At 41.9% G+C, this 20,806-nt stretch overlaps 1 protein-coding gene across 1 annotated transcript; it reads right to left on the bottom strand.

Moving 5' to 3' along the window:
* Nucleotides 1–7,949: 7,949 nt before the first annotated feature.
* On the bottom strand, nucleotides 7,950–15,285 carry pigu (phosphatidylinositol glycan anchor biosynthesis, class U). Its single transcript, XM_042090274.1, has 11 exons — nucleotides 15,126–15,285; nucleotides 14,371–14,495; nucleotides 14,201–14,263; nucleotides 13,995–14,104; nucleotides 13,403–13,503; nucleotides 13,194–13,291; nucleotides 12,798–12,952; nucleotides 12,515–12,658; nucleotides 11,073–11,197; nucleotides 10,429–10,571; nucleotides 7,950–9,798 (listed from the first exon to the last, which is right to left on the bottom strand). Exons 1-11 carry the CDS (start codon nucleotides 15,253–15,255, stop codon nucleotides 9,685–9,687), a joined length of 1,308 nt encoding a protein of 435 aa, XP_041946208.1. The 5' UTR covers nucleotides 15,256–15,285; the 3' UTR covers nucleotides 7,950–9,684.
* Nucleotides 15,286–20,806: the final 5,521 nt, after the last annotated feature.

The raw sequence follows: 20,806 nt of genomic DNA, 5'->3' as shown, positions 1-20,806 counted from the left end.
CTGTGGTGGAGAGAGTGAGCAGCACCAAATTCCTGGGGGTGCACATCAGTGAAGACCTCTCCTGGACCACCAACACTGCATCACTGGCGAAGAAAGCTCAGCGCCGCCTGTACTTCCTGCGGAAACTCAGGCGAGCAAGTGCTCCACCAGCCATCATGACCACATTCTACCGAGGCACCATTGAGAGCATCCTCTCCAGCTGTATCGCTGTGTGGGGCGGAAGCTGCACTGAATACAACAGGAAAGCCCTGCAGCGCATAGTGAACACAGCTGGAAGGATTATTGGTGCTTCTCTCCCCTCCCTGAAGGACATTTACACCTCCCACCTCACCCGCAAGGCGACCAAAATTGTGAGTGATTCAAGTCACCCCGCTCACAATTTGTTTGATCTACTGCCCTCTGGGAAGAGGTACAGAAGCCTGCGCTCCCGCACCACCAGACTCACCAACAGCTTCATACACCAGGCTGTTAGGATCCTGAACTCTCTCCCCCTCTCCCCCCTCCACCCTCAGCTACATAACATCCTGGACTTTTAGACCCAAAATGGCTGCCTTGCACTACTCCACTTGCACTACTCCACTTGTACACTTGCACACTTGCAACTTGTTGTTGTTGTCCTGTTGTCCTGAACACTTCTGAACACACTTCTGCTGCTCTTACATAACTTGCACCACTATGCCACTTGCATACTTACAGTAGGTCAAACAAAACTACCTCAGCCATTTATTGGCCTGACTTTTGCACTATTATATTGACTGTCTACTGTATGCACAATTGCACAATTTCTACCAAATTTTGCTGCTCTTATTTCTTCATTGTATGTGCCTTCTTATTTTTACTTTTTATATTGTTTACTTGAATGTTATGTTTGTCTGTGGACCTAATTGGTAAAATATGTCTTGTCTCCACCGTGGGATAGTAGGAAACGCAATTTTGATCTCTTTGTATGTCTTGACATGTGAAGAAATTGACAATAAAGCAGACTTTGACTTTGACTTTGACTTTGATAACAGTGGTAGGCAACGCAATCACAGGTGATCTGCAGCAACAGAAATGGTCTCCTACCAGTGCCAAAATCATAAACCAAAAACAAACACCACAAGACACAAATAACAAATAATGAACATACACATTAATCAAGGTTGGGTCAGATTACTATGAAATATAATCCATTACTGACTACAAATTACATGGCAATTTTTGTAATCAGTAACGTAATCAGTTGGATTACCAAAAACATCTAACTTTTAGATTACTTCAATAAATATGTCCCTTAAGTAAAAGACACCACCACTGAATTGATGAAAGAATTCTCATTCTATTTTTCTCTTTATTATTTCATTACATCTAAGAAATCTCTTTGCTCTGAGTAAAGCATTCATGTGTGAATTAACTGATCTTTTCCTCCAAAAATCTTTAATGTAGCCCCTTGTTTTAGTGTTACCATTTACTTTTAGGTCACCAGGTCCCATTGAAAAACACCCAAAACTAATACATTTCTATAGCTATTCTCCACTTTGGGGGTGGGGTTTTGGTGGTGGAAATTTTCACCCCATCCCAAAATTGATCACTTAGTCATCATGGATGTGATCATGGATCACTATTCTCCAAACATGCACAACACAGCTTAACCTTTATAAGGGCACACCTGGACAATGAATTTAGCTTTCGCTGGATTTTTTTGACCCAGGGACATGGCCTGAGATTGAATGACACCATGTCCATTTCAATTGTGGGGGTGAGAAAATTATTCCTTTGGGATGTTTTTCAACCAGGGGGACCTGGTGACTTTCTCAAAGTAAACGGTAACACTAAAACAAGAGGCTACATTAAGATTAGGAGGAAAAGATCAGGCAGTGTGCTGAGAGACCTTAACCAATAGTAAATAAGTTAGTAAGTAAGTATAGATACCCTTTGGATCCCGTGAGGGAAATTTGGTCCCAATCCGTGAATTAGTGAAGCACACAGAGCACACAGTGAACACACAGTTAGATGAAGTACACAATGAGCACACAGTAAGGTGAAGCACACACCAACCCGGAGCAGTGAGCTGTCTGCTACAGCAGCAGTGAGGGGTTAGGTGCCTTGCTCAAGGGCACTTCAGCCGTGGATGTGGGCATGGGAGAGCAGTGCTCAACCACTTCCCCCGCCCACATTTTTTCTACTAGTCGGGGATCGAACCGGCAAGCCCGAAGCTTGTCAAATTAAAAGATAGCTAGGCTATCATAAAAAACTTGCATTGTTTGCATGATAAAATGTAATCGGGTAATCCCCAACAATGTAACTGTAATCTGATTACACAATTTTTTTTATTGTAATCTGGGCTGATTATAGTTACTTGATTTTTGTAATCTGATTACGTAATCCAGATTACATGTAATCCGTTACTACCCAACCCTGACATTAATACATGGTTACAGTCATTCACAATCACGCCAGACCAACACTAAAAGCAGGTGTTTGCGTTCGCCACTGCCGCTAGCTTCGGTGCCACAGCCACGCGAACGGTGAAGCAGGAAACAATGTTTTGATGACGGATAATGCACGGACCAAAACTCAGCAAAGCAGCAGTGAGCACAATGCACGTCCAGATGACTTAGGCCCACAACACCTACAATGCACGACAAAAATAAGATTAAAACCGTTCAAACATGAGAAACAAGTTAAATACCTGAATAGGCTACATAGCAGCGACTCATCACTTGAGGCAGGGTGTATGTTACTGAGAGTGCACCGTGGTGGAACAAGCCATGCACCAAGACAGCATGGAGGCCCGATGTCCTCTGGAGGCCAGTGAGGCAAGAAGTATTTCTCCTGTGATCTGAGAGGTCTGGCAGATTGTGGATTGTGTATTGCAGAAACGTGTCTGATAGTTTGGTCCCGTTCCATTAAGAGATTTATAAACAAGAGGAATTGCATCAACGTCAATTCTGTATTTTACTGGAAGCCAATGCAGGCTCCTACTGTAATGTGGTCAGTTGTTTTTATTATGACCGCCGCTTCAGGTTTAGTCAGATTTTTTTTTTCTTTTTTTTTTTTTCTTTTTCGCATGCCCAAATTTCCGTCAATGATTCCCGGGACACTGAAAGACCGGGGTACACGAAACTTGGTGGGCATGTAACCCCACATGGATAGCATGGAACCATCGTTTTTCGTTTTGATCTGTAGCCCCCCCCCGCTGGACTGGACCCCCGAAAGGAGGGTAGGGCAGACACAGTTTTCTGTGAATATCTCAAAAACCGTAGGGTTTAGGAGGACCATTTTTTTTTTGTATGTTGATCTCAAGGGGCCATGTCAACCCATTCCATAACCACTCATTTCATGTATAGCGCCACCTAGTTAAACACAAAAAAGTAAAAATGAGGTGTTGTAATTGAAGGTATCTGTGACCTAACATAGTCAAAACTGCACGAAATTGGAAGTGTAGGATCATTATGACACCCTCTGTATGCACGCCAAGTTTTGTGGAATTCCGTTCATGGGGGGCCACACAATAAATTAATTTATGTTACTATACACCAACTGGCCTGTAGGTGGCCGGAGACAGTTTTCTGTGAATATCTCGAGAACCGTAGGGCCTAGGAGGTCCACCTTTTTTATGTATGTTGGTCTTAAGGGGGCATGTCAACCCATCCCATTACCACTTATTTCATGTATAGCGCCACCTAGTTAAAAATTAAAAAGCAAAAAATTAGGTGTTTTCATCACAATATCTCTGGCTGACAAGGTCAAAACTGCACGAAATTAAAAGTGTAGGATCATTATGACACCCTCCGAATGCATGCCAAGTTTTGTGTACTTTCGTTCATGGGGGGCCTTACAATAAAATAATTTATGTGTACATTTAGTGACGTACACCAACAAGGATTCCCGGGACACTGAAAGACCGGGGTACACAAAACTTGGTGGGCATGTACCCCCACATGGATAGCATGGAACCGTCATTCTTCGTTTTGATCGGTAGCCCCCCCCCTGCTGGACTGGACCCCCCGAAAGGAGGGTAGGGCAGACACAGTTCTCTGTGAATATCTTGAGAACTGTAGGGCCTAGGATGACCAATTTTTTCCGTATGTTTGCCTCCAGGGGTCATGTTAACCCATTCCATGTGCACACATGTGCATAAACAGATACACACGCACACGCACACACATACATTTACAGTAATCATACGTATGACACATACTCACACAGTAGACATATGTACGCATGCACATGCACAAACACACATACGCAGGCAAACACACAAGCACGCACATACACACACACACACACACCCACACACATAAACATAAATTTGTACACGCACACATGCACACAATTCAAGAATTTTTCCCGTCATCTACTCCCTGAATTTTTGGTCATTGATACCCGGGACACCGAACCACCGGGGTACATGAAATTTGGTGGGTATGTAGCCCCACTAGACTTTTACGGAAAAATTTCATTTCGTCCCCGGGGACCACCCGGGAAAAACTGTGTGAACACTGAAAACTGTGTGGAAACACTGTGTGTGTGCATATACACATGCACACACACAGGCACCCACATACTATCGGTATTAGAACGGCCGATACATAATTACAAATTCAGTAGGATTAAAAGAAAGCCAAAATAAATATTCATCATCATCATCATGGCTGCATTTTCAGTATTGGCGAGAAGTAGTCGTTTGTCCACTAGATGGCGCATCGTTGCAGTGAGACGTAATTTTGTTGGAAGTTAAAAGTGGGTTGGAAAAAACAATGGACGCTTCCTACAAGGACTGTAATTTACCGCAGCGAACATCTAATAAGGATAGGACGATGCTCACATGAAGTGTAATTCCCATTTCTTCTTGAAGCTGAAATAAATCTGAGGATGTTTATCGGACATGCTTGGTTTTTACTGCAGGTACGTTAATCTTGTAATATCAATAAGGACCTAGGTAATGTCACCGTTAGCGTTGGTTGAGTGATGGAGGCATTTGATTGATTGCATTTGTAGAAAACTATAAATGCGGTTATACCAAGCAAATGTATAGCAGCACTGTTTGTATCTTTCGACTGTCATTTATTGCACGTGCTACAAAATCATTCTGTGCAATGGAAGATTTACCAACGTTACACCGGTCTGATACAGTTTTGCCTATACATGCGTGAGACTGAGACGCCTGTTTATTTTGTTTTAAGTGCGTGCAGGGTGTGAGAGGGGAATCGATGTGCTTTGATTACAGCTTGGTAGTTGTAGTCTGTGAAATTAAAAAGCACGTGTGTGTGAAGTATCCAAACAATGACACCTTCATTTCATTATGGCTGCTTTAGCAAAACACCTTAAGCTACTGTGTAGTGGGTCCCATTTAGAAGTGGCTACTTCATTCGCGCTTTCCTTGACTCATGGAGCTGCGTGAATGTTATTACAACTTTTCGCCACGATATGACAGTTTAAGTCCGCTTGATACTGTAAGGTTTCCAAAGGAGATTTTATTTGTGTCGCCAGCATAGCCTATTGACAATTTATGTTGTAAATAGGCCTACCTTATAATCCTACCTGTAGCTTAGGGAAGCTAACAGCTTTCTATTAGGATCTAGTTTGTTAGTTACCGTTTTGTCATAACTCCCTGATGCATTTTTGCATTTAGAATAGCCAGAGCGTGTATATCTCAATCGGAAAATTAAACAATATCGGGTGCCTATGGACTAGGCTGGGTGAACCCAGCCTGATCTGCCCGCTATTTATTTTTTGATTTCTTAAAAGATTGAGCTTGGTCTGATGAAAGCCAGACTAGCCATGGACCTCAGTTAAACAATGCAAGGGAACATGAATCAGCCTATATTTGCACGAACAATAACGGACAAAAGCTCTTCAACTTTGGCCCGTTAAAATGTGTATGAACAGTCTAGCGACGCATTTCATTCATCAAGGCCCATTTGGACATGTCAGTTATTTGCACCACTGGTTAGATGTAAAACAGCATTTCGTTTCAGACTAGGCTACTGTTACTTAATTTGTGCATTAACAATAACGTTTCAGACTACTGTTACTTAATTTGTGCATTGACAATAAAGTATTACATGAACTAAAGATGACTAAAATCTTATGTAGAAGAAGAAACATTCACAAAAAATCCATCCATCCAAAAATGACCTTTGTTTTTGATAGCTGTTGAAAACGGCATGGAACTTGCCGACAGAGATGTTTTTGTTTATAAATACATAATAAATAAATAAATAAATAACATTATGCTGATACCTTTTGCTTTTCCCAAATACAATGTAGCCTACAGGTTTAAGTGACCTTTCATCAATCCAGTTGCAATGGATGAACTGTGATGAACTGCCCTACTTGTGATTGTTTAGAGATTTTAAAGGTTTTATAACAATGCTACATCTTCTTTGGCTATTCTACAATCTATTCACCTTTTCAGCACCAGTAGGCTACTTTCTGTGCAGCCGCACACACACACTCAGGCATGCCAAACAAGCATACACAAAAGTTTCAAGAGTGGGGGATGGAGTAAAATATGGAGACAAATTGAAGTGTGATTTATTTTCGCGGAACGGATGTACAGGACTGAGCGGCGGTCATATTTTGTACCGCTATGCGGTACATCTAGTTCTTGTAAGAGCTGCTGCATTTTTCATCACTTGAAGCTGTTTGATACTTACTTTGATGCTTAGGAGGGCCTGAGAAAAGCCCATTGCAGTAATCAACCTCTTGGCAATGTTTTGGCATAACGGTTTGCTGGATTATTCAAGCTCTGAGATCCCCTGATGTTATGAGACAGACAAACTCTATAGGTCTACAAATGACAATAGTTATCCTAACTCTTCAAGGAACTGAATGTTTCAGAGGCCTTTAAATAACAATAACATTTGACAAGAACACTTAATGAGTGCACACAGGTATTCAGATGAGGCAAACTCACCAAATGACGGTTAGTCTAGTACCGGATCTGGTCTCTTGTCTGTCACTTCTGTAGCAATTCAGTCTGTCAAAACAACTCCTACTGCGAGAAACACATTTCTGACTAAAATTATATCTTTTCTACACTGTCAATAATTACAGAGGGTATGGTGAAACAAGGTGTAGTGTGTTTGGTGTTATTGAAGTCTAGTTCCCAAAAATGCTAGTCTAGTACCGGCTCTGGTCTCTTGTCTGTCACTTCTGTAGCAATTCAGTCTGTCAAAACAACTCCTACTGCGAGAAACACATTTCTGACTAAAATGATATCTTTTCTACACTGTCAATAATTACAGAGGGTATGGTGAAACAAGGTGTAGTGTGTTTGGTGTTATTGAAGTCTAGTTCCCAAAAATGCTAGTCTAGTACCGGCTCTGGTCTCTTGTCTGTCACTTCTGTAGCAATTCAGTCTGTCAAAACAACTCCTACTGCGAGAAACACATTTCTGACTAAAATGATATCTTTTCTACACTGTCAATAATTACAGAGGGTATGGTGAAACAAGGTGTAGTGTGTTTGGTGTTATTGAAGTCTAGTTCCCAAAAATGATTTTTACCCAATGACAAATTAGCAGGAAAACACCTGCGACATTGCCGGAACAAAGAGAGGACAACATTTATTATCTATTCATCTATTTTCATCACTGAACCATTAATTATTTAACTATCTGTGTTCCAATTTACCATACCATAAGCTGGTGACTTTGAAACTTGTGCTTTGTGAAAAGGATTTAATCGCATATAGGGAGAGGCACACATTTTATGAGACTGTTAGTCATTATAAAGCATTTTACTGGATTCATGGAAAGACCTTTAAAGTCCAAGGAAGAAGACAGGTGATTGTGAGTAATTAATAAAATATTTAATTTAATGTTGTTTGCCTTAGAAAAGGCAGCCCTTGTAAGTGTGTTGCACTTAAGAACACCCACTAACGTATCAATGTATGTGCATTCAAAAATTATTGTAGTTATCTATTTAGTACCACATACTTAATCAGGTCATAATACAAGGTAAATTAGGGCATAAATAAAAAGGCCATTTAATGATGATGTCAAAGTCCAGTCTGTGAGTTTGTTTTGAACAGGTTAGAGAAACTGCTTAACCCAATCCCTTTGTTGTTGTGCAAAAGAAAAAAAAAATAACAACACTCTCAGTAATAACACATACACACACACAAATACAAAAATAAACAAAGAAGCAAACAAAAAAACCTTAAACAAACATACCTCCAACGGTCAAAATTAACCCTCAAGCACCATCATCAATCTAGTGTCCTACCATACAGTCCTTTATAGTAGTCTGTACTTACATATGGATCATGGCACAGCAAAGTAACAGGAAAGAGTTTGGTGTTGTTTCCACACTTCACATCCTAGAACTTTTGGCAAAGGGTTGATAATAGGGGGTGGGAGGGGGGTTGGGTGGCAAGAAGATTTAACAGCGGCTTTGTTTTTTTCCATGCTGTGACAGCCCTATTTGCATACAACAGTGTGTCAAACATCTAGGATCTGGCCACACGTTCCTCATGTTTACAAACAGAGGCCTTTGGCTTTTTTATGACTTGTGAACTGCACTTTGGAAGAATGACCAACCTTGTAATACAACATTTTGTGACATATAAATAGACCCTACCCACCCCCTTCTCTCTCTTTACACACACACACACAAAAGACAGACAGCGGAAGATGGAAAATTCCAACACCAAGCCAGTGGAGGTCTTGTGCGAGCCGGACGGGGGCAGACTCATCTCTTCATTGACAACATAAGGTCACATAGCTAAAGAGGGCTGCAACACCTGGTGCTCCAGATTCATGTCCACTTTCAGCTGCCTAGAGGCTTGAGTCCCTCAGCAATCATCATTCCCATCATGCATGCTAACTAACAGTGTGCAGAGATGTCAACAATTTCACTTAGTTACAAAAAAACAAAGTCAGTGCATATGACATATAGATCACAAATAAAACATATTAACCAATGCTAGCCAATGTTATAGAATAAAAATTAACATTCAGCAACACTACATGGCAGCAGAGGATATCGCCCACATTCAGATAAGCAGAGTACAATGGTTATGATCTATACATATAAGCTAATGTGAAACGAAACATCTGAATATAGACCTAGTGATCTCTAACATTTTCCCATTCAACCTCATAGCTATGATAACATTCACAAACAGTGCATGCATGAATCAAAGTCCCTTATCAAAAGCCCCACAAAATATGGGCCATGATCACCATGGCAGGGTCTGATGTCTGTAACCATGGTAAGCACATTAGGGAGGGAGTATGCAGTGTCATTCAAGTATGTGGCACACATATCTTGTTTGCACCGCCAAGTGTCATTTCAGTGTTCACATAGCTCCCTCCACAGGACAATATGGGAACTGCAGCTCTGCTTCACTATGAGAGGACTTCAGTTTTTATCATAAGAAAGCAGGACGAACACAACAAAAAGGAAGCAAACAACCAGCAATCGACCACACAGTTTAGAGGCATCTCAAACATTCCAGACTTTTTATCTTTTCTTTTTTTGAAGCACGGACCAAGGCACAATGGCATCAATCCGCAGCTTCCAGTCCTTCACACGATAATCCTGCAGAGAATATCTTCACAGCAGCTTTGGTCCATGTGAGGATACTTCATCATGAGAAAAAAAAAACACAAAAAGGAGTGAGAAAAAAAAACCTGTCTGAAAAAAGGCCTGTTTGAGTCCAACTGTTTCCCCCGCAGTCCTAAAGCCAGGGCTACTTAAGCACCAGTGTGGCCTCGCTGCCATCTTTCCTCTTCAGGTACAGGCCGTGGCTCAGGTGATGCTCCCGTCGCAGGTAAGCGTAGAAGTAATCGGACACCAGCAGAATCTGAGACAATGACACACACACACACACACACAGAGATTGCAGAAACACATTGGTCTCAACAGCCCAGCAAACACAATGCTGTAACCTTTACAATACAGTCCACTGTGCTTGTCCAATACAGAGAGGTTGCAACATGAGGAAGCTACTAAAGATTTAATCTCCTGAAGCCAGGCTAGACAAGACTGAAATTGTGTGAACTTAATGAGGAAGTGTTTGTCTGAAACTCAAACTGGCTAATTAATAATGAATGCCAACCATCACGTCAGCCTTTTTTCCACCCTGTTAAGAAAACGGCTAGACATGGTTCTGAGTCTCTCTCTCTTTAGCAACCTCCAACCTCAGAATGTGTGTTTTGTGTTGTCTAGCAACCTCCAACCTCAGAATGTGTGATGTGTCTTCAAGTGGAAGTATCAGTAAACATGAATAACTGAGGAAGGCCAGCTCAAACCTCTGTCATGCCCTGGCCTATCACAACTGCTATAGGCAAAGGACAAAAACTTAACACCCATTTCTCACCTTGCAAACACACACACACACACACACACACACACGGAGAAAGGCAGTACCTTGTTGACCAAAAATTAAAGGGGTAGTGTCTGAATCATGAATGAGAGCGCCACACCACTGTACCTGTGCCAAGTTAAAGAGCAGAGTGATGGCATAGTAGAAGTTGGAGTTGGCACTGCCAGCGTAAATCCATAGATGCCACAGAACCGGGAAGAGGGCCGAACAGGCAAGCAGCACGCAGCACACCAGGAAAATGTTCCTAAGGACTGAAGACACAAACAGATCACTTCTAACATTTGCAGAACATAAACATAATACATAGAGAGTTAGAGACAGAACACTTCAAAACACTATCAGCAGTACTGGACACTAAGGCGGGGATCACATTAGCCAGCGGCAAGCGGCAAACGTAACGCAACGCTCAAACCATAAGGTTTGTCCCGTTCCTAGGAAACACAAACGGTTTGTCAATTGAATACGCTCACGTTGCACTTTGAAAGTTGAACCAAGTTCAACGCTCAGCTTGCTCAACGCTAGCGTTACGCCAGTGCTGCCACCGTTCCGCTGCCGAACCATAGAGAACAATAAGAAACCTGTGATCAAAACAATGTGATCCCCGCCTAATGTCTTCACACAGTTCAGGACACTTATGTGTTCATAGGTCATGCATGAACATATAAAGGAAATATGGGTACATTTCTGACATAATAATATGGTGCATTGCAAATGATGCAAATTCCCAATACTGCCTGAAAGACCATACTTACATCTGTACAGGTGGTTCCACACCGGCAGAAAGGCCATGTACAGCGCAATGTCCCCGACCGTGGGGTAGGACTTGAAAATGGAGATGACGGCTATTTGCATGAACATGAGAAACACTGGATGGTCCCTGCAGGGGAATAGAGACACAGACACACACACACACACACACACACACACACACACACACACAGTAGAAGTTCATAAAGGCTAGCCTGCATGCTACATGGCACGTGCATTTTGCCACTGGCTTTGGAGTTCACAATTTATTATCACAAAACAGTCTGCAGGAAATGTGTTTGTCCTAAAGGCTACTGTCAAGGTAGCCTAATGATTAACTTGCACACTGGTTGTGTTTAGATACGCTTAACCTGCTTATTGGAATATTGTGCAAAGATCACGGCCAACTTAGGTGGCTTTTGTTAAATACCAACATGGCCTTGTAATAAAATAAACTATGGTTTAGAATGGGAATGATCACTTAACCTTAAAAACAGAAAAAGCTTTTCGGGGCATCACAAAAGTGTGCAGCAAAATCTCAGCCTCAACACTAAAAAGCTGTATTTACACAGGCAGGCCTTGATGCACTGTTAAGATTTTTTTGCCTATACTTTTTTGCCTAAAATATTTTGTTCTTGCATCTATTGATCAAAGTATCATCAGTGTCTCTACACATGAACTTGAGCATTGAGAACATTGTTTGTGATCCACAGACTTTACTAAAAGAAAGGATTTGAACAATTCACTTGGTTTTTCTGCTCGCTTCCATCTTGCCAGTCAAGGAGTGAGTTGTCCAAAACCTTCTTTTTAGTAAACTATGTGTACATGAACAATGTTGTCAATGTTCGAGTTCATGTGTAGAGACACTGATGATACTTCAATCAAAGTTTCATGTTGTGTCGAGCCTTCTTAGTGTATTGCCATTTTGACGCGATCATGTATCAAAATAGTAGTGCCCCTACAACTCCCATTCAAAAGGCTATTTGACCCAAAAAAGACAACACGGACAAGCTTAAAAGTGGCGCTTCGCATCATGTAATTATGCTTTTAAGCGAAAGTTTGACTCGCGTACATTCACAAAAACACCCTAGGATGCATTTTGGCGAAAGTTACACTTGAAGATAACAGAATTCATGTGCTTTTTTCCTGTTTACATGTTCTTGAAAAAAAATGAAAAATGGGTCACATTTAACTGACGGTGTAAACATAGCCTGAACGAGGGATTAATTTGTCCTAGCTGCCATTGGCTTTTTAAATTACTGACTGTGACTAATGTACTGAGAACCCTGCTTTTGATGTCATTTTACATCTTTATATTGTATTTACTGTCCATCTTTTGTGTTCAACTGAAGTTTATGTGGCCAAAACATTTTTTAATATGCACATTCCATTTCTTGAGGCACAAGGGAAAATATTTCATCACACGAAAAATATTTAAAGCACTTACTTTAGTTTGATGGACAGAGGAATAGAGTAAAAGAATATGTTGATCTGGAACACACAGATGAAGAAAAGGCGAAAGTGCTCAAACATCTCGGCAAAGAAATACCAAAAGAGACCGATGTTTGGGGTGAGGTCTGGCACGGATAGTCTGCAAAAGTACATACGGAAATTCAGTCACACATACAGACACATGGTTCCCATTATCATTTAAAAAATGTCAGGGTTTTCCACAAGGAAGAATTTATTTTGCTACATTAGCTAATTTTATAGCCCACAAATCCACTTACATGAAGCCATACACTGAGGGAATGAAATCCCAAGAGCTGAGCAAGAAGAACGAGAGACAGACAATGACCAACAGGCTCCCAAAGTACATGAACGCATACTGCGAGGCGAACAGCCAAAAACTGGGCCTGCGAAGGTTCACTGGGAGGCACAGCCTCTGGAGGAGAGAAAGGAGATTAGGGAAGGGGGAGGGGGGAGTGTTAAGATTCAAAATGGTTGGAAAATGTCAGCAATATTTACCCTCTTCCTGTCAAAAATAAATAAATACAATAGAACACTTAACCACATTATAATGTACTTTACTTTTCTGTCCTCTAAAATCAGAGTATGTAAGACCACTTGGCTGTTGCTCCTTTGAGAGCGTATGGACTAAAGGATGAAGAGCTGAGGGGACACACCTGGAGCAGGTAAATTAGCGCAGGGGCAAACAGGGTGAGGGGGTAGATGGATTGGTATGTTGCCAGGGCTAAAAATATCGCACTCAACAAGGCACTTCCTGCGGAAACAAAGAAAACCACACATTAGTCCCGCAATGGTGCTCTTAAAAAGTCATGCTAGGAGCACCGGTTCACAAGAGCTCAAATCACACACTCGACGACACTCCTACCTTTTATGGTACTCAGTATAAAGAGTGCGATGACTGCATTGTTGAGTCCACACGTTGACTTTGCAACACAGGAGAGAATAGTGAAAGGGTTCCACAGATAGCTGTGAGGATAGGATGGAAAATATCATTATTAGGCATAAACAGATTGCATTCAGATGGGACAATACATAAAAACTTGTTTAATTATAGGCTACATTTCTTCTCGACTCCAGGCACTGAACACTGAATGAATGATGAATGATAACCATTGAACCAACAAAGTAGAAGAACACAACCAAACAAACAAACGGCAATTTACAGAGTGTCTATGAGGAACATCATCAGAGAGACTATGAACAAGTAACAGCAGCAATGTCGCACATTCTGGACTACAGGAGACTGCCATTTAATCATCATAAAAAACACATTTTAATGATTTCAGATATACACAGGAGATGTGTTAAATTCTTTGTGCTATATGTAGGGGATTTCCCACTGTGGCTATTCAACCATTTTTACCAATATTTACCATCAAAAACAAAATCACCGACAAAGTGAAGTGATCATCAGAACAGCCTTTACAGCCAAGCAGATACATGGAAATTGAACTCACAACATTGCCACTTTTAGAGGGATGTAGAACATCTCTTTAGGGCTTCGCATGAGTTCCAGACAGTCGTGTGGGTATCTGTCATCTTTCAATGCATACTTCTGTTTTCTGAACTGTGGCGTTAAAAGAAAAATGCAAAATGCATTCAATTAATACTGTTTCAGACTCAGTCTGACTGTTATGTGAGAATATGTCTCCCTTCAACTCACCACATTCTTATTGTAGTGTTGTACTGCCAAGTAGAGTGCCACTGCAGTGATACAATCTGCTAACTGTACATAAGGTAAAACATATTGTACTGCTCAACACAATTACACATTACACTTGACCCAATGACAATATACAATGATGTAGTGAAAACAAAATGGTGTGCACTCACCATATATACTATTTCTGCATAGTCGACGACAAAGTGAAAGAGGTATATGATGAGTGGCGTCTCGTGAAACACATCTCCTGAATAAGGTGACACACCCAGATCCAGCAAAGCAAGGCCTTCCACAACTGAAAAATATGCAACACACAAAGAGGCGGCGTTACTGCAGAAGTAGCCTACGTCCGACTTCCGGAATTATTGTGGGTCATTGTAAAACCAATGCAAAATCAACAGCAAGCGCTACACTGCAAGCGTAGTGGAAGGCGAATAAAGAGAAATATCAACATTTATCCGACACTTACACTGCCGTGATTTTACAAAGAAATGACAACAACAAAAACCTCCTCTTAACACATGTAACACCGTAATGGTGATCATGACCTATACCAGCATCTAGCTATACAGCATTTAAATTCGATTATGAAGAGAGTGAATGACTTCTCTGTTTGAAACCTCGCTAATGACTGGCTGACTCTCCCATTGGTAGGTTGAGAGAAAACTCCAGAGTTCGAAAAAGCCGACATTAACCACATAAAGGGGAAATTATTAGAGAGTACCTTTTACAATAGGCTACTACAAACTCCACACAATTCTGTGCATAAACATAAACGAATCTGTGCATCGACGTTCATGCCTTTACTGTAGCATAGGTTACACGCTCGGCGTCTCAGAATGATGACAGTTCGGTTGAGAGCTGCATGACGGTTGTCCTTCTTAATATATTTAACACGCTTCCAAGAAATTAATTTATCACAAACCTCGTTTCCAGGCATTTAACGGCGATACCACTTCTACCCTCTCAGAAATCAATTCAGCTAGACTCGATCTAAACAATGCTGCTCTGATTGTTACAGCCACAATCAGAACAAGTGTTAAGGGAGCCGCCATCTTCGTCTAGGAAGGAACTCTCTACATACGGAAGTGACGCATCATGGGAAATTGATTCTTTCCATCCAAATCTTAGAAATAGAGAAAGGGAAATAAAGCTCTTATATTTTATGGTTATGGTTATGGGATTTAGTAGGAGAATTGAAAACTTCTTGAAAACTACATGGTGTAACTGCTAAATATGGCATCGCCTTGTCCAGAGAAGGGGCTAGACAGGATTCTATGGTGAATTAATCCATTCTGAAGCTGCAATGGATAGCCATGTAGTTTCATCAGATGAGGTTGGTTCATGTGGTCTGGTTGTTTCCCAATGCACTTTCTAACGGGTTGACTACACCCTGCGTGCTACACTGTATGATGTTAGTTAGAGTTTTTATCTGTAGTAAAGTAGCCTATAATCACAATTCAGAATATTCTGAATAGGCTCACACCACGCAGGCTACACTTTGTGTTTAGCTGCTGCTGAAGAGCATCAGACAGTTCAAAGTAGCCTAACCTGCAATGAAATATATGGTAAACAACCAATTAAGTTCTTAAAGTTTAGTGGTTAAATATAGATAAACATGGCTAATCTACATGACATTAGCTGGAATGTTAATAGGCTGAATGGGCAGATTAAGAGAACTGCTTGCTTACTTCTCATGTAGGCAACTGGGATATTGCTTTCATACAAGAATCACATTTAACTCATTGAGTGCCAAAATGCGTTGAGTACCAAAAACGTAATATTACGTTTTCAGCTTTTTTTTTTTTTAATTACGAAACTAGACACTCTAACACACCTTATATGTGATTTTGGAACTCTGAATGGAAATGAAATATATGACGATCGTGAAACTCATGAAAACGCACAATCTGGACATTTTATTTGGACATTTTATAACTCGGTTGCCGCTTTGGGTCGAATCAGTGACGCATGCACGTCAGGTCAAAACCAGGCCATTTTCGTGGGTCTATCACAAGGTGGCAGTCTCGCCAGGTCTTGCTGATCTCTTCTAGGAAAGTTTACACAAGTAAGGAACAGGCAACACTTCAAATTTCATGAAAGACGTTATATCTCCATTTCTAAAAAAAACAAAACAGCGATTTTGATGAAAACTAGCCACTGTTTAGCTTGGGATTTCTCAGGAACAGAGGCGTGTAGAAATACACGGTTTGCACCCACCGAGAGCTTAAAGTCTCACCTTTTAATCGAGCTATTGTATGTGTTCATAGCTATAACACAGAGTATGCTGTGGCTGTACAAAAATCATCAACAATGGCCTAGATTGCTGGCACTCTAGGACAAAGCTCCCGAAAACAGCCTGGCATTCAATGGGTTAAGAACTGCAGACACTCATCACTTTGCAAACAAATACTTTGTAGCTGCCTCTGCATCCCTGAATTACAAAACTAGGGGTTCATTAATAGCATTAAAATGCAATCTCTCATTAAATATTCTAGATACATTTGGCAGTGAGGATTGCAGGGTTGCATACATCAAAACTATTATGTCAGGACGTAATATCTCCATCTATGCCCCATCTCAATAGCCTGATTTTTTCTCCATCTTACTACTAGTTAGGGAAAGTTAGGCTTTTTTTTCCCGCCAATCTGCAAAAATGTTTCTCACCAATAGCTTTTTTTACTATGTGTTCCTATAGGTGTCTAGTAACACCTCCCAATTTATCCACGGCCAAATCCTCGGGGAAACACCTGGAGAGCATCTAGTTTGGGGTGCCTAGGGCCTAGGTGAAAATTATGAAAACATTTTTTTTTACCAATATTAGCTTTTGAGATGTCTAACTAGGGGTTCGTAGGGATGCCGAATCTATCCCATTAGTTTTGAGTAAAAAAGACTCCCAAGTCCATAGAAAATCCATAACAAGTGGTTTTATTGAGCAATTACAAAACAAAACTTCCTTAATCAGTTTAAAATTGAACAAACCTCATTCCTCAACTCCCCTGCACTCCCTCACTCCTGTTATAATCTGGCTGGTTGATGTTCTGGCAAGACTTAAGATGACAGTTCCAACAAGCAGAAATACACTTGACTGGTCTGGAGATATGCCCGCAGAGAGTGCTGTGCTGCACCTCCTGTAGTCGGAGGTAGTTTCTAAGGCTTGATACTAGTTATGTTGTCCTCATGAGTTTTACATTTTGTTTTACATGTTGCTCACTGTCTACCCTCCACATTGGACACTCTTTTCTCTCTCTCTCTCTCTCTCTCTCTCTCTCTCTCTCTCTCTCTCACACACACAGACACATTTATGCACATTGACTCTCTCACAAACACATTCACAACCACCCACCCACCCACACACAAACACATATGCACACACTTACAAATAAAGTTCACACCTTTACTGACACTGTCTCTCTGTCGCTCTCTCTCTCTCACACACACATACACACACAAGACATTTGTCTTTGTACTCCTCACCTGGTTCCCGCCACACACACTTGACACCATCTGAAACAAATAAGTTTATCTTGGTCTCCAGGTCCTTAGTCTGCTTGTCTTCAGTAAACTGTTTGCGGGCTTTCTTGTTCATCATCTTTAGAAGAGGCTTCCTTCTGGGACGACAGCCATGCAGACCAATTTTATGCAGTGTGCGGTGTATGATCACAGACATCTAGTAGTAGTATCACAGTAGTATCTTCACAGACATCTTTAACACTTCCCTGAAGCAAGCCATCGTCCCATCATGTTTCAAAGCTGCCACCATCATACCTGTGCCGAAGAAAACTGCTCCATCCTGCTTCAATGACTACCGCCCTGTGGCACTGACACCCATCATCATGAAGTGCTTTGAGCGGCTTGTCATGTCACATATCAAATCCATTCTCCCCCCCACCCTGGACCCCTTCCAGTTTGCATACCGAGCCAAGCGGTCTAAAGAGGATGCAATCTGCTCTGCCCTCCACCCAGCCCTCACCCACCTGGAAAAAAGAGACTCATATGTGAGATTGCTGTTTATAGACTTCAGTTCTGCATTCAACACCATAATACCACAACAACTCATCAGCAAACTTGACAAACTGGGACTCAGCACCTACCTCTGCAACTGGCTACTGGACTTCCTCTGTCAGAGGCCTCAAGTAGTACGTGTTGGCAACAATACCTCAAGCAGCATCACACTGAGCACAGGGGCCCCCCAAGGCTGCGTGCTCAGTCCGCTGCTCTTCACCCTGCTGACGCATGACTGCACTGCAACCTACAGCAACAATCACATAGTGAAATTTGCTGACGACACAACTCTGGTGGGTCTCATCACCAAGGGCGACGAGACCCAATACAGGTTGGAGGTCGACCATCTGACCACGTGGTGCAGGGACAACAACCTCCTGCTGAACGTCAGCAAGACCAAAGAGATTGTTGTTGACTTCCGGAGAGGTCACACCCAACACCTGCCACTGACCATCGACGGTGCTGTGGTGGAGAGAGCGAGCAGCACCAAATTCCTGGGGGTGCACATCAGCGAAGACCTCTCCTGGACCACCAACACTGCATCACTGGCGAAGAGAGTTCAGCGCCGCCTGTACTTCCTGCGGAAACTCAGGCGAGCAAGTGCTCCACCAGCCATCATGACCACATTCTACCGAGGCACCATTGAGAGCATCCTCTCCAGCTGTATCGCTGTGTGGGGCGGAAGCTGCACTGAATACAACAGGAAAGCCCTGCAGCGCATAGTGAACACAGCTGGAAGGATTATTGGTGCTTCACTCCCCTCCCTGAAGGACATTTACACCACCCACCTCACCCGCAAGGCGACCAAAATTGTGAGTGATGCAAGTCACCCCGCTCACAATCTGTTTGATCTACTGCCCTCTGGGAAGAGGTACAGAAGCCTGCGCTCCCGCACTACCAGACTCACCAACAGCTTCATACACCAAGCTGTAAGGATGCTGAACTCTCTCCCTCCTCTCCCCCCTCCACCCTCAGCTACATAACATCCTGGACATTGGACCCACAATGGCCGCGTGCACTACTCCACTTGCACACTTGCACACTTGTACACTTTACAACTTGTTGTTGTCCTGAAAACACAACACATCTGCTGCTCTTACATAACTTGCACCACTATGTCACTTTCTTTCTTACTTAGGTCAAACAGAACTACACAAGCCTTTTATTGGCCTGACTTTGCACTAGTATTTTATTGACTGTCTATGCACAATTTCAACCAAATTTTGCTGCTCTTATTTTTTTCATTATTATATGTGCCCTCTTATTTACTTACTTTTTTGTTTACTTGAATGTTATGTTTGTCTGTGGACTTAAATTGGTAAAATATGTCTTGTCTTCACCGTGGGATAGTGAGAAACGTAATTTCGATCTCTTTGTATGTCTGGAACATGTGAAGAAATTGACAATAAAGCTGACTTTGACTTTGACTTTGACTTTGATGATCTGAGCACTGACAGGCTGACCCCCACCCCTTCAACCTCTGCAGCAATGCTGGCAGCACTCATACGTCTATTTTCCAAAGACAACATCAGGATATGACGCTGAGCATGTGCACTCAACTTCTTTGGTCGGCCATGGCGAGGCCTGTTCTGAGTGGAACCTGTTCTGTTAAACCGCTGTATGGTCTTGGCCACCGTGCTGCAGCTCAGTTTCAGTGTGTTGGCAATCTTATTAGCCTAGCCATCTTTATGTATGTTTATGTATTTTTTTTCAGAACTTCAGAGAGTTCTTTGCCATGAGGTGCCATGTTGAATTTCCAGTGACCAGTATGAAAGTGTGAGAGCAATAACACGACATTAACACACCTGCTCCCCATTCACACCTGAGACCTTGTAACACTAACAAGTCACATGACACCAGGGAGGGAAAATTGGGCCCAATTTGGACATTTTCACTTTCACTTCAGGGGTGTACTCACAAGCGGTTTAGACATTAATGGCTGCTTGTTGTGTTATTTTGAGGGGACAGTAAATGTACACTGTTATACAAGCTGTACACTGACTACTTTACATTGTAGCAAAGCGTCATCTCTTCAGTGTTGTCCCATGAAAAGATATAATAAAATATTATACAAAAATGTGAGGGGTGTACTCAGTTTTGTGAAATTCTATAACTAGTGTCAAGCCTAAGAAACTACCTCCGACTACAGGAGCTGCAGCACAGCACTCTTTGCGGGCATATCTTCAGACCTACTGCTAAAGTCCATCACTGGATGTCCTTGAGTATGGATGGAAACAAGGACAACATGGTTGCACCAGGCCCTACAACAGATCCCGTACTACCTTCTGAAGTTTGTCAGCTGCAACTGTGCAGGGGACTGTGACACTCTCAGGTGCTGCTGTTAAAAGCAAGGAGTCAAGTGTATTTTGGCTAGTTGGAACTGTCATGGTAACTCTTGCCAGAACATCACCCAGCCAGAAGATAACAGGGGTGAGGGAGGGCAGGGGAGTTGGATGAGGTTTTTACATTTTAAACCGATTAAGGAAGTTTTGTTTTGTAATTGTTCAATAAAACCACTTGTTATGGATTTTTTATTGACTTGGATTCATTTTTAAAAAACTAAAAGACTCAAAACTAATGGCTGGGATAGATTCAGCACCC

This window comes from Alosa sapidissima, chromosome 4, assembly GCF_018492685.1.
Source record: "Alosa sapidissima isolate fAloSap1 chromosome 4, fAloSap1.pri, whole genome shotgun sequence".
Lineage (NCBI taxonomy): Eukaryota > Metazoa > Chordata > Actinopteri > Clupeiformes > Clupeidae > Alosa > Alosa sapidissima.
Note: the sequence above shows the minus strand (reverse complement) of the source record. Positions and strands in the feature narration are given on the sequence as shown.

Excerpts from the sequence above, each read along its gene's own strand:
- pigu (XM_042090274.1), bottom strand. The coding sequence starts at position 15,255 with ATGGCGGCTCCCTTAACACTTGTTCTGATTGTGGCTGTAACAATCAGA. Across the intron at positions 14,496-15,125 it reads GTTAAATGCCTGGAAACGAG|TTGTGGAAGGCCTTGCTTTG; the intron begins GTTTGTGATAAA and ends CATATTTTTCAG. Across the intron at positions 10,572-11,072 it reads GTGGAACCACCTGTACAGAT|TCCTTAGGAACATTTTCCTG; the intron begins GTAAGTATGGTC and ends TTGTGTCTTCAG.